Here is a 15498-nt window from a genome sequence, read left to right as displayed (position 1 = left end):
TTACACCTGGGAAACAGTAATCCCAAAATAACTTATTCACTTGGTGGAGTTCAACTAAACCCAATACTGGAGGAAAAGTACTTGGGTGTTACGATACGGTCAGACATGAAATTCTCTGAGCATTGTAAACAGGTTGAAAGGAAGGCCCATGGTGTCCTATCGATGATCTATCGAACTTTTGCAAGTAGAGATAGTGATGTGATAATCCCATTATATAAGGCTTTTGTTAGACCACACTTGTAATACTGTGTTCAAGTATGGAGACTGCACCTAAAGAAAGACATCGAGCTTCTTGAAAGGGTGCAAAGAAGGGTAACTCGCCTGGTGAGATCGGCTTTCTTCATCCTTATGAAGAAAGACTTCGAATATGTGGGTTTCAGAGTTTGGAAACTAGACACCTTAGAGGAGATTTGATTGAGGTGTTTAAGGCTCTGAGAGGTATCAGTAAAATAAATGAGGACGAAATTTTCAAGATTATAAATGATGCTAGAACTAGTGGACATAAATTCAAGCTATGGGGGGAAATGTTTAGATTGGACTACAGGAAGTTTTATTTTAGCCAGCGAGTTATAAATTACTGGAATAAGTTGCCTACATGGGTGAGAGAGGCTGACACTTTGGGGAAATTCAAAGGTCATCTGGATAGTACCTTCAGGTGAGGGAAGCGCATAGGATTATAGGTTTAATTTCCTTTTCTTTTATTAATTATTATTATTATTATTATTTATTTTTTTTTTTTAATCATTGCTTTATTTGTTTTTTTTTTTTTTTGGCTGGTGCAGTGTAAGCCATAGGCTTTCTTGCACCGTGTGGCCATTACTAATACCAATACTACGATGCCATCTGTACAAGAGAAAGTTCAGTGTGTTGTTTGGTTAGCTGAAACAAAATCTCCCGTGACTGTGCAGAGAATGTTTAGAGCCAAGTACAGTAGAAATCCTCCAGATGTAAAGCTTATTAAATTGTGGATGGAAATGTTTTTGGCAACTGAGTCAGTTGAGAAAGGGAAAAGCATTGGCAGACCATCCGTTTCCGAAGAAACAGTGGGTGCAATTCAAGATGCTTTTGCGTAATCACCTAGTAAATCCGTACGACAAGCTTCACGGAAGTACAAGTACGAAAGTCTGCAGTGCACGAAGCGTTACGGAAATGTCGAAAGCTATATGCCTACAAAGTTCAGATACTTCAACAGTTGAAATAAAATGATCATCGTAAATGTGAGGAATTTGCTAACCTCATATTGAATAAAATTGATGAGGATAATCAGTTTTTGCAGAACGTTTGTTTTTCAGATGAGGCCTCATTTCATGTTAGTGGTGTAGTCAATAGACACAATGTGCATTTTGGGGATCTGAAAATCCACCTGGTAAGAGAGCATATTCATAACAGTCCCAAAATCAATGTGTGGTGCACCCTATTACATGATTACATTATTGGACATTTCTTCTTCCATGAAAACTTGTTTTTAGACATGCCCATTAATTATGCTATACCCCATTTGGAACAGAGGAATCCTACTATTATCTTTCAGCTGGATGGAGCACCCGCTCATTGGGCTCAAGTTGTTTGTGACACTTTGGATAAGACATTTCCAAACTGTTGGATGGGCAGGGATGGACCGATTTCGTGGCCCCCAAGGTCACCAGACGTAACACCACTAGATTTCTTCCTTTGGCGATATGTTAAAGACTTGGTGTATATGACAGCTGTTCCAGATATTGAAACATTATGAGAGCGAATTACACGTGCAGTCGAATGCATCACCTCACAGTTGTTAGAAAATATATGGAGATAGATTGAATATCTCCTTTATATTCTACATGCCACAGGAGGTGCTGATATTGAAGTTCTTTAAAGTCCTTATGTATTGATAAAAAACTTCTAATATTAGCATACAATTTTGTTAACCTCCCAATAGTAATTAAATTTTTGTAACAAAATATAATCAGGGTAATCATTTGTGGACACCCTGTATAAGAATTTAAGTGGCTGCAATGATGTAGGGACTGAAACTAGTGAAGTAAGTCAATACTGAAATGGTGAAATGTCACATAACATCCAATTGGAGGAAAAATGTCAGTCATGGATTTGCCTGCTTTAGAAAATTGTCAGATCAGCAACTGATAAGCTATTTTGGATACCATACAGCCGAGTGTCAAAGGCAACTTGTCTGAATGGCAGCAGCTTTAATATTACAGAAAAGCAATGGATAGGATAGACCAATGAATAACCAAAGTAGGGGCCCTGCATACTTAAAATTAAGAGCACAAATGAAAGATAACAATATATAGAGATAGCGGAAGGATATTACGCCCAAGGTAAAACAGTATGAACAGAAGACTGGAAAATAATGTTTTAAAGTAGAATCAGATCTATTGGGATAGCAAAGAACAAATACTACTGAAATATAATTAAACTGACTAAAGAGTGAAAAGTAATATGATTTAAAATGAATTATTTAAAATATAGCTAGTCTTTTCACTGGTTACTAGTTTTGTTTTTTAGCTATTAATCAGTTATTTTTGGTGCTTGCCTGTGTTTAATTTACTCTAAATTTTATAGCTTCACAGATGCTATACTTCTGTCCATAATCTGCCTTTTGCAGTTATTAGCTCACATACATACAGATACTGCATTAAAAATTAATCACTTATGGTATTTAGGGCATGTAACAGACAGAGTGAACATGTATATCTTCTACACTTGCTTGCTTACAGCAACAAACATAGAACATTGTGACTGAAGAAGCAAGGGTTTCCACCTGGGAGATGGGAAGCAGACAAGATATTAGTGAGTGGCAAAAAGGAGTGATAGCATTTGGCAGGTGTAAGGGATATCCTGTTAAAGAAGTAGCTGAATTTGCTCATGTTTCAGAAGCAACAGTAATAAGAGTTTATAAGGAATGGTGCAAGTCAAAATCAACCTGAAATTAGTAGCAGAACTGTGGTTGTCTAAGTGATCGTGATCTGTGATAAATATAACTTGCAGGTAAATATAACTTATCGCATATACTAAATGAAAAATGATTTCACACATGACCAGAATTACTGAAAACCATGGGCCTCATAGTTGATTTCTGAGATAACACCAAAAGAATTGCATGAATCCTAATCCGAATATCTGGATTAGGTTTCCCCTGAAAAAGACAAGTTTATGCATAAAAAAGGCTGATTTTTATGGGCTAAAATTATCCATCTGAGAATAAGTAACATTAGTCTTCTCCTCAGGTGAAGCATTACTTATTCGAAGTAGTGCAATATCATGGCAACTCGTTGTGAAGGTATTCACAATATGAGATATAACTTAAAACTATGCCACTTTGCTAATATTCTGTTCATTCAGATTTGGCTATGTATTATTGATGCTTTTGCACTATACTTATACATAGTCTAGATTTTTCCATAGCTTTAGGCTTATACCCTAAATGTTTTATGGGCTAAAATTAATAAAAACTTGTGAATCCAAATTTTGCCAATGCTCTATTGGCTGTATGAAGGAATCAGTTTTTCTGTTTGTTTTGTTTCTCACTAACTTTACAAACCTAGGAAGATGAGCTAATTCCTGCCACAGATATTATAAACATTAAAAAAAATAAATATGAAATGCAAAAAATACTGCTTATTTCTATACTGCAATTTTTTATACACAGTATTGTATATTGAGAGAAAAGTAACGTGCAAGCTATTGAAAAGCAACTGGAGTGAAACCTGGTTTGAATAGTTAATAGTGGAGCTCATCTTTCCAGGAAGTTAAATATGCTGTCAGTGTAAGTTTATATGACAGTAAATATTTAAATAGCCTATTTGTTGTGCCAGAGAACTAATAACCTTTGGTGACAACTCGAATGCAACAGGTATGTTGCATTCGAGGCGGCCAGAAGGGTTTACAGGAGATTAAAAATTTTGACAGGCTCTCCCTCCCATCTCTATCTGATATGAATAGGAAGTGGTGAGTTTCATTATTGCATATAATATGTATTTAGGAAAGATAGACAAGATAGGAGGTGTGTGAGTTTGTTATTTGGTTTTTAGGAGCATTAGCACCTAAGGCCATATTGCTCCGGGAATATGCGGTGGTCATTCCCTGACCTTTCCGCATCCTTTGTATTTGGTGGTGAGGATCGAACCCCGGTCTAATCAAGAAGCGTGTTACGCACTGCTGCTCCTTCCCACCTGGCTACGGAGGTGCGGTGTGTGAGTGAAGGGAGTTATTCTTCTTATCAGAAGCATCCTGAGTGCAACAAAAGCATGCCATCATGGAATCTGTGTGGTCTGAGATAACTGGAAGCAGAGAGAAAATGAGAGAAGGGACATGCTATAAAGCTCAGAAAATTTTGAAGAGTCTGTATGCAGACGGAATGGGTAAACTAGTGTAAATGCTTTCTTATGGGTAATTTCAATTGTCCCTTATGGGTTGGAGCAAGTTGGAGGAGAACTTGCTATGAGGAACAAAATTTTTCAATCATCTAAACCAGCGGTTCCCAACTGGTGGTTCGCGAACCCCTGGGGGTTCACACTAAAAATCCTATAATGGCGTCTGCTTAGATTTACATAGGTATATTGTTGTAAACTACAAAATATAACTAATAGTAAACAATAAAGTAAAATCAAATTAAATAAAAAGTAAAGAATTGCCAAAGAAAGAAACCACATCTCCCACAATTCCCTATAATTAGTTTGCTATCTTACAGTATATCGTGTTAAATAAATGTTTTCTATACTAAGTTTTTTTGATTCTCAAAGACCATTGTTATGTAAGGTACTTTTTTTTTTTTTCAAACCTATAGTAATGTGTATGGATTTAAAAGTTGAAAGAAGATGCTTGTCGACATTAGACTTGAACTTCTGTTGATTGTAATTTTCAGGAAATACATAAGAAGGAAGGTTGTTCCAGAAAATGAAAATTGAATGAATAAATGAGGAAGAAGAAAAGTTGGTTATGTGAGTTTGAACTTGGACAGTAAAAGGATGTTCACTGGTTGCAGCACGTGTTTGGATTGCTTTGAAAGAGTGAGCGGGAATTATTGAAGACAATTCAGAAGAACAGTGCCCATGGAAGTATCTATAGAAAGGTCTATTAGACAGAGAGTGGAGAGACACTTAGAGATAAAGACTGTTGAGTGGTAGCACAGTGGTATTGTCACAGTCCTCCCCATACTGGGTGGAAAAGACCCGGGTTTGAATCCCGTCGATGAAGCGAGGAATTTTAAGTGACCTTAATAAAATAATTTTTTTTTCTTCATTAGAGATGAGACATTAATTAACCTAACTGTCCTCTTTTGAATGGAATCTAGAATGGAATCTTGAATGGAACCTGAGAGAGGTTTTGGGGACACCATCCCAGATGTGGGAACAATATTCCTTGGTAGGCCGGATTTGTGATTTCTACACACCCAACAACAGTTCGGGAGAAAAGTAACGCCAAGAGAAAAAGAGAAAACCAAGTTTTTTAGATGCAGAGGAAACAATATATGTAATGTGCTTTATGCCAGGAGAAATTAGAAGTCAGGATAATCCCCAAGATCTTGCCTAGAAATCGGAGTGTCGTTGAAGATAAACGGAGGAGCAGAAGAATCCTTTTTGCGAGGTATAAGACAGCACTGAGTTTTAGAAGGATTGAAATTAAGTTATCTTTACCCCACTTAAGATTAGCATTTAAGGAAATGGTAGTGGGTATTCGAGAAGTTGAAACTGTTTGAGCAGGCCAAGGTTTTTCAAATTGGAAGGTGGAATGCAATGTACTATCGTCAGCAAAACTATGGATAGGATTTCTGGTTAATGGAAGAAAGTCATTAATATACAAGAGGAAAAGAGTGGGAGAAAGAACTGAATCTTGGAGAAGTTAGAAGACAGAAAACTGTCTACCATTAACCAGTGAGTGGTCAGAGATAAAACTGGATACTCAATTACAAAAAACAGCTGGCAAACCATGGGATGGAATCTTATTTAGAAGACCTCTATGCCAAACATGAACAAACAAAAGCCTTGGAGATGTCAAGAGCAACTGCTTGTGCTTCACCCAACTTTTCCATTGAATTTGTCCATAAATAGGTAACATAAGCCAGAATATCACCAGTGGATCGACACTGACGGAATCCATACTGGCGATTGTTGATCAGGCGGAATGTTTCTAGGTAGTTTAAGAGTTGGCGGTTAATTGATTTCTCCATTTCATTAGAAAGAGTAGAAGTAATTGCAGTGGGATGATAATTGGATGGGAGAGATTTGTCACCCTTTTTAGGAACTGGCTGGATATGAGCAAATTTCCAAGCAGAAGGAAAACACCTTTGGAAGAAGGAAGTGAAAAAAGCGGCAAAGAACAGAAGAAAGTTCAGGAGCTCAGATTTTCAGAACAAGTGGAGAAATAACATCAGGAACTGGAGCTTTCTTAGCATCAGATTTATCAAAATCCTTCTGATGGAATACCACAAGAGGTTTTATCGCTTTTAATTTTGTATATTTTAATGTGTTTTATTGTTCTTAACCCAGTATATTTTAATGTATATTTTATATGTATATTTCATATATTTTAGTTGTAAAGTTAAATATAATTTATTGTAAATACTGGCAAATATAATTTATTATAAATACATAGTTATTAAGATTCCAGTTTTCGTTTTCATTGTGTTTTATTTCTACATAAGGTTGGTGAAAAACATTTAAAACTACAATATGAATATACCCAACCTCAGAGGCCTGTTTGAAGGACCACAAGAGGGATTGAATGGAGTGTACTGAGGATGGTTTGAGGTGATTTACCAAGATTTATCCATACATGAGTTGGAAGAAAAATAGGATGCCAGCAGGTCAGCTTTATCTTTGGCTGATGTGGCAACAGAACTATCTGGTTTTGACAGTAGTGGGAACAGAGATGGGCAAAAATTGCGGCCAATAGTTTTAGCAAACTGGAAGGTGGAATGCAATGTGCTATTGTCAAGAGACTAGAATGGTCGGCTACCATTGGACAAGAAGCAGGTTTCTAGTCTTAGCATGTTCGAAATCTAGTTTGGACCGATTAATAACTGCTTTACAAAATATAAATGATACTTAATAATAATAATAATTATTATTATGCTATGTCGTTTATAAAAATGTAGTACTAGAAATATTTTGTAATAAAAATTCAGAAATATTATATGATTTCAGAATATAGTTCTAGTGGTTCGCTTTAAAAATATTATTTTGAAAGGGGTTCGCTAAAAAATATTTTTGTTGAAAGGGGTTCGCGAGTCAAAAAAGGTTGGGAACCGCTGATCTAAACAATTGTTAGGTACATCAGAATGTTGGGAAGCAGTGAGAGAAAAATCTAGAGATCTGATCATACCCATGAACTTGGCAGCATTACAGGACTGACAGAGCAGAAAGCCTAAGCCCAGTGATCATGCAGTTCTAAGTGGGATGATGATGAGAGAGAGAGATGGTCGGATGGATGGATGGACTGAAAAGGAAGAACAAATACAGGGGAATTCTGAATAATTTTAAAGCAGCAGTCACAGAGACCACAAATGCATATATACCATTAAGTAAATACAGCATGAGGAGGATGTTGGCATAGTTGAACAATAAGATGGTAGTCAAATAGAGCATAAAATGATAACATGGGAATGTTGTAGGGTGACAAAGTATTGAAGCCTGCAACAGATTGGGGACGAGAGTATCCACGTACTAGTCAAAGAATTTTCAGCTCCAAGAAACATAAGTTTTTTACGAATTTTTCTATTTTATTGACCTAATTGTCATAATAAATCGTACTCTTTAAGTAGCTTTGTAGTCTTAGTTGCGCTTGTTATTTTATTTTTTAATTTAGCTGGAGATTTTGTAGGTTGCTACTTAATATACGTAGAACCTTTGTATCATTCAAATGTTGCTTCCATTGTTATAATTACAGAGTGAGTGGTAGGGGAATTAAAATTTTTTGGAAGAACATTTCCCAAGAACATTCTTGGGAAACAGAACAACAAACTACCAAAGGGAGTCATTTACCATGACTCCCTTTGGTAGTTTGTTGGATTTTCCAGAAGTATCAACAAGGGCTGCTGGGACTCCTCCCCCCCCCCCCTAATAAGCTTGTGTAGCTATTTCTCAGAAAGTAGTATAACTTCCTCTGGGCATTTACTTCAGTTGGTGGCCAATTAGCTCGAGATCTCTGAAAGTCTTTTCTGGCCCAGTTGACCCTTCAGAGATTTTTCAGCTCAGGGCACCACTAGGGGGACAACATTTGTTCTTGGTTGCTTCTTTTTCATACAGGCTTCTGTGGCTCTCCTGATAGTTTCAGACTGAAACTATCAGTTAGTCGACTGACCTGTATATCAATATTATGATGATTATTATCCTGTGGGAGGGTTCCCTGAAGTATGGAGTTTAGGGTTTCCTTGTATTTTCCCCAGTTTGCCTTTTTTATATTAAATCTGATAGTATCAGGGTTTAGAGGTGGAATTGGATTCAGTTGGCAGACCAGCTGAAAGGTGATGGCACAGTGGTCAGATTTAGTCCAGGCCTCCTGTACTTTCCAACTTGTAAATTTGGGAGCTATAGCTTGAGTGGCCATAGTAACATCTATCACAATCTGCAACGTGTTACTGAATGTTGCAAAATTGTGGCTTGTTGATGACTGTAAATGGTGATGTAGCTGTGATGTCCTCCTGTTGTATACCTGTTGTTTATTAATGACCTTCTATTGACTGGAAATTCTACTATAGTTTTGCTGATGGTAGCACACTGAATACCTCCTTCCATTTTGAGAAACCTTTGTCTTGCACAGCCTTGAACCTTTGGCTCTCTGCTCTCCTCTGTATTTTCCACAAACTCCTTTAACTTCTAGAGTATTCACCACCAATTATTCATTAAAATGTCAGCTCCATGTAATTTTCCAGTGGAGTGAAGAAAATATACTTAACCTTACTCTTTCTAAAATTCACTCCTATCTATTTCTTGCAGAAAAGGACAGCTTCCATGTTCATCTTTGACGATACTAATATTTCTAGACAAGATCACATATCTCTATTGGGATTACCCTTCCGAATCCTCCTGTTATAAACAAATAACAAGTATAGCTTTCTCTGCATAAAAAAAAAAAAAAAAAAAAAAAAGCTTGGTTTTGTTTGTGCTCTTGGCATTGCTTTTATCGCAGACAGCTACTGACTTCAATAAAGCTAAAGGCCTCCGTAGCCGAGTGGTCAGGGGCGGGTGTGCAGTAGCACACACTCTTTGAGTAGACCGGGGTTCAACCCCCTGACTGCTAAATACGGTCGATCTGCCAACCCGCACTGGACCAGCGTGGAAAATTATGGTCCATTTCCCTCAGCATGAATTGTTGAGGAGACTTCCATCCTGCAGTGGGTTTATAATGGCTGCAGTTTACCTTTTACTGACTTCAGAAATCGGAAATTTGCTCTACCATGGAATTTTGTTTCCATATCTGGGAGGTCATTTCCAAAACTTCTCACAAGCTCCTAAAATTTGATAATCTCAACAAGGTGATCAATTTTTGTTGCATGCCTTTTCTGTAAATATTTCCATGAGCACTATTCTTCTGAATTGGCATCTGATTCTATTCTCTCTCCTTCAAAACAGTCCAGATGCGTGCATCAGTTAGTTGTTATTTGGTTTTTAGGAGCATTAGCAACTAAGGGCATATTGCTCCGGGGATTTGCGGTGGGCATTCCCTGACCTTTTCGCATCCTCCGTATTTGGTGGATCACGGGCTCGAGCCCCGGTCTAATCAAGAAGCGTGTGCTACGCACTGCTGCTCCTGCCCACCTGGCTACGGCATCAACTAGTCAGTATTCATTGATTGTCCAGTGCCAAATTCATAAACTAACTTTTCCTCTTTATCCTTTTTGTTTCTGTTTTCCTCAACAACCTTCCTTCAGAAGTCTCTCCTGAAGAAAATTACAACCTAAAGAAGTTTGTCTAATTTTATTTAAGTATCTTTGTCTAATTTTATTTAAGTATCTTGTCTTCTTTTTTTGAAGTTTGCATTTTTTTAACAAAAATATTGAAGTGATAATGGGAATGAAGTTCATTTGTTAGCTTCATTAAATAATAAAACGTTGAAAAATCAGTTTCATATTATATCTGTTGGTTTTATGCCTCTGATACCATCACTCATTAGTCTTATTGTGGTGTGACTTATTTTTGAGATAGCCAAGTTGAAAAAATGTAATATTGTATATTATTTTGATCACTATTAACTATATAGTACTGAACTCTTAGCATTTGATGTAATTTTATTGTTTGATTTTTACTTTAGTACTATGGATAATGCTGGCAGTACCGCTTCACAGGAGTGGTCTACATCAGTATTGCCTACAGTTACTGACTGTATCCTTCCTGTACCAGGCTCTCCGCTTTCTCTGTATTTTCCAGAAAATAGTTTTGACCGGAATATAATAAATAGATTGCCATGTTGTGCAGTATCTAAGGTAGGCATATTATAAAATTTCAGTGCATTCAGTGACTTAATTTAAAAAGACTACTTTTATCATAGTGCTAAATGGTCACCCTCCACCTTTCACCATTCATTTTGTCATAATCATAACTTTACCCTTAAGACTTAAGACTAAGATACCATGATAACGAAAAAAAAAAAAAAAGGAATATTCAGTTTCCTTTTTAGAAAGGTTTTTATATTCTAATAAAAAAGGAATATTCAGTCATTCTGTGCTTTACTGCATTTTGAGGAGTAGAGATGTAATCATCAAATCCACAAAAGTTCTTGACCTGATTCAGCTATTGGAAGTGAACACACAGTAATATATAGTGTAGTTGTTTTAGGATTACAGCACATTTGTGCTCTTAGGAATTTGTGGCATTCAGAAATTTGTCAAAAGGATGCATGATTATCTATTGCTGTCATTGGGCAAATTAGGACTGTGGCTTCGGTAGTAAATATCAACTTGTTTATAATTTGTAATAGGATCTACAGTTCTTATAAGAAGCATTAGGATGACTAACTCTAAATATATTCAACTCAAACACTAAACTTTGTTATGTTTTTTAAATTTTTGGTATTTTGTAATATGTTGCCATATTGATGCTGTTATCTGCATGAGTGCAGATAACAGCATCAATATAAAGAATAAATATATAAATTTCTGTTTATTCTTGTGATGACTGGGGCCAGAAAATTTTATATATTCATTGTGATTATATATATGTACAATAAACCCTTGATTTAATGGACCCTGATATAACGGATTTCGGATTTAACAGACCGTACAAATAATACAGTAACATACATATTGATCTCGACCATATTATTTTTTTTAGATTATACAAAATTTCAGTGTTATTATTAATTAAAAATTAATAATAATTACCTATTTCCATTATTGTTTTGATAATTACCTACTTTTATTTTTATAATCAAATTCAGGAAATTGTTTTTTATTCTTTCTGAAAATGTGTTCAAATAGCTGTTTTCCCAGATTACAGATAAGAGCAGGTCGTGACTTGGGACACTAAATTGCAGGTCTACCGACTCGCTTTGTTTCGGTCTCAGTCTGCCTCAACTATGGTGTGGTCAGGTTGTATACAGAATGTTTCTGTGATTTATGAATTGTGACTGTATTAATTAAATAATTTTGCAATCCTTACAATTTAAAATGGCATTAAGTGTGATAGAGGAGTTAAAAGAAAGCGTGTGACTTAAATGTGTCACAGAAATTAATGGAGCTAATTGAGAAATTAGAACAAGGTGTCTCAGTAGCACATGTTTGTGGAATTTATGGCTTAAAAAAAACAAACTGTTTCTGATATCCGTAAATCAAAGGCCAAATTGCAACATAATTTTATATTGTACAGTACTGTATATTGTATTACTGGTAAAGCTTTTTTTTTACATTAAGAAAAATAAAAAACTCTCCCCCAATTACATATGATTTAACGGACACCCCTTTTACCCTATTAGTCCATTAAATCGAGGGTTTACTGTATATATATGTTACGGGCAATATGGTAAATCGGAAAGTATACATAATTACTGGCTATTATGTATAATTCCCAATAATGTTGGAGAATATGCTTAATTTATCAAACATTACCGGATATTATGAATAATCTCCAATGCTTACTGGTAATATTGATTAATTGAAATTAGATGCCAACAGAATACAAAAAAAAAAATCAAAAATTTAATGTTATTTATTATTACAAGATAAACTATGATGACATTTTGAATTGCACAGTTTGTTACTATTTCTACAACTACATTTATTACTGTTGCATTTTACTTTACAATTACATTTTTTGTAACCTTGACCACCAAATATGGAAAACTTCTTAACACACTCCCGCAAAGATAATTCTGAGTCTGGAACTTCCGTGGCACTTATAAATTTTTCATGGCATATAGAAAACTCATTTCTGGTATAAGCGTTGGCCACTTTCCCTTTCTTTGTGCCCAATTTTTATAGTCCACTATTGTCAATATCCATAATAATTGCCAAGCAATTTTTTGGGTCGCTTCTGGCTCTGTCAACATCAGGAATTCTTATACGTACCGTATCACCTACTTTTCCAGTAGGAAACTTTTTGTTAGACATGTTTATCATTTTTTTAGCTTGTATTTTAAGATTTTCTTTTACTATTTTACGTTTTCTATATATTTGTCCTTTCCTATTCGCAACAATATTATCCAAGTCCTTGTTATTCTCTTTAATATTCTCCTTATTCTCCTCAACGTTCTCCATATTCTCTTCAACGTTCTCCATTATATTGTAATTTTCAATTTCAATACTCTTTATGCTAGTGTCTCCTGCAATCTCTCCAGAATCATAAATATTTGATTCCTTCTCGATCATATGATCATTTTTAAATTGCTTCATTATGTTTTCTAGTTCTTCCTCTTCTTTTAAATCAACAACAACTTCTTTGGGAAGCCATGAGGTTTTGAGGCCAATTTTAATGGGAGAACCAAACATAGCTTTATAGGGATATCCTTGGTGATATGCTCTATTTTTCATTAATTGAACAAATCGTAATCCTTCACTCCAGTTGTGTGTTTCATTAGTTTCTAGCCACATACTCAATATATTCTCTATGGCCTGGTTTGCACGTTCGACAGAACCTTGACTCTGGCTGTGCCGAGGTTTACCATGTACGATTTTGAGTTCTTCCCAAGAAGAACATAATTCTTCAATAACTTTATTCGCGAATTCGCGACCGTTATCGCTTTGAAGGATAGAAGGAGCTCCAAAAATAGTAAATATATCCAATAAAACATAAGCAACTTCTTCAGCATGTTTGCTTTTTAAGGGATGCAATTGTACAAATTTTGTTAGGTGGTCTTGATATACAAGAATAAATTTGTATCCCTTGTCTTGCTGACTTTGCATGTCAGTTAGGTCTACCTGACACCTACTATTCATTTCGTTAAACACCATTGGCTTAACCACTAAGTATTTTTTAGGAACTTTACTTTTCTTCTGACAAGGCTCACATAAGTTTAAATATACCATTACAGACTCAGCGGTTATATTTTTATACTTTTTTTGAATTTCGTTCATTATCCGATTTCTTCCCCCATGGCCAATAGCTATATGAATATTATGTATTGTATCAAAAATTTCCTCAGTGCAGACAAAATATTTTATGCTTTGGTTATTTTCTTGAACAGGGTAAATCAATTTATTACAATCACCTACTTTAATTATATCATAGTGTTTGAGTCTTTGGTAATCTGCTGGAGTTTTCCCTGTGGTTTTCAATTTTAGTGCAAAAATGTCATTTATCAGCTGTATATGTTTTTCTTTTGTTATAAAACCTTTATTACTGCATTTTGTTTCTATTACTTTCGTTAAATTTGCAGTAAAACGTTTTTTCCTTCTTTCAGTGGTATCCATAACCGTTACACTTTGGCAAACTACAAAAATTTTCATTACATGTTCATTTCTAATTGTTTTTCAAAGAAAACTTACCTATGGACATAAACTAAATACATTTAACTTTATCTATAAGTATAACGTTGCATTAAACGGTAAGAATGCAGGCTCAGTGGTCGTTCTAGTTCAGCCCAACAACGCTGCACTAACTAAATGCTAATGTGTTGTTGTATGCTGCACTAAACGGTAGAAATGTAGACACAGTGGTCGTTCTCGTTCAGCCCAACAGCGCTGCACTAACTAAATGGTGGTATATTATAGGTTTTAGAAGCGGCTAGTCGGCTCAACAGTGCGCAGAAGCACTTCGCTTCATTTCATTCATATGATTTCTCTGTCCTATTTATCAAATACCCAGGGAGCGCTGGACAATATGTGAAATGACCAGTATATTTAAAAAATTCTTCAATATATTAATTAAATTCTCCAATATTATTGGCGATTATACATATTAACCAGTAATTATTCATAATTACCGGATTAATGGGATTTTCTGGTGCTACAATCCACAATAGGATGTGCAATTTTCATGGTGCCATATGGGCTTGAACCAATAATGCTGACCACTGGACCATAGCCTGCCCAGTTAGACAAAGGATTACTATGAAACACATTGTGCACAAAGAATGCCAAAAAAATGTGTAACCTTTCATTGATTTGTATTGGATTGGGAAAAAAATTAAAGAAAAAAAAATTAAAGATTGCTGATTTGTGATGTGAGAACTTTTATATATTTTCTGAAAACTTAGCATCTTTGGGTCCTAAGCAGGAATACATTTTTGGTTATACACTGCTCCCCGGTTATACTGTGGGGTTTCGGGGGTGGGTTGTGACCCATGTTATAAGACAACTGATGCCTACAAATTTTCTCCAATTCATTGATTCTCGCTCTGAACAGAAATTGAACATGCATTTTTCTTCTGTGTCACGAGTTCATTAAGTTCTTTGATAACCATTTAGGCCTAAACCTTGAACAATATTTCTTAATAGATAAAGTTTAGTAGGATAAAGTTTAGTAGCTTCCACGATTAATTCCTTGAATGCTTCCCACTTATAACATTAGTCCACATTAGTTTTAAGTTCTGCAAATTGCAGTGGCTGTAAGCTAGGCACCTGTGCAGTGATCTGATTGAGGTGTATAAGGCCTTGAATGGGGTTGAGCACACTGAATTCTGATGGGATCCTTCCACTTGTTCAGGTTACGAACAAGTGGAAGGGGGCATAAATTCAAATTAAGAAAAGACAGATGTAGAATAGATGTGCAGAAATTTGCCTTTAGCCAGCGGGTGGTTAATTGCTGGAACAAACTTCCATCTGTCATTGTGGAAGTTGATAGGTAAATAAATTTAACGAGGAACTGGATGGGCATTTGGAGGGAATGGTGTTTTTTTTGTTTTTTTTTGTTTTGGCTGATGCTGCATAAGCTCATATACTTGCTTTCTTGCATCACATGCCACTACTACTGCTTATATATATGCGAGTGAAATCTGACCATATTTGCAATATTTACCATGCTCTATTCTGTGATTCCGTTGCATTAATTTTTTTTAATCCCACCTGCAGACAAAAAAATCCACTTGGAAAGGGTTAATACTAATGTATGAACAAATAAATTTTCA

General features: G+C 35.6%; 1 protein-coding gene across 7 annotated transcripts in view; it reads left to right on the top strand.

Moving 5' to 3' along the window:
* Positions 1-15498, top strand: part of LOC150089351 (uncharacterized) — a 326575-nt gene that overhangs the window by 149921 nt on the left and 161156 nt on the right. For 6 of the 7 annotated variants that reach the window (XR_016546662.1, XM_090368533.1, XM_090368532.1 and 3 more), the window contains one exon: positions 10252-10423. Coding sequence is in view for 5 of the 7 variants with exons in the window: in XM_090368533.1 (XP_090224659.1) it covers positions 10252-10423 (172 nt within the window). In the remaining 2 variants the exon portion in view is untranslated. Of the gene's footprint in view, positions 1-10251; positions 10424-15498 lie in introns of those variants that run through there. The other variant, XR_016546663.1, reaches the window with a different exon arrangement.

The sequence above is a fragment of the Mastigoproctus giganteus genome, chromosome 2, assembly GCF_048544385.1.
Source record: "Mastigoproctus giganteus isolate SK-2022 chromosome 2, ASM4854438v1, whole genome shotgun sequence".
In the NCBI taxonomy this organism is placed as follows: domain Eukaryota; kingdom Metazoa; phylum Arthropoda; class Arachnida; order Uropygi; family Thelyphonidae; genus Mastigoproctus; species Mastigoproctus giganteus.
The sequence above is the reverse complement of the archived record's forward strand: the minus strand, read 5'-3'. Positions and strand labels throughout refer to the sequence as shown.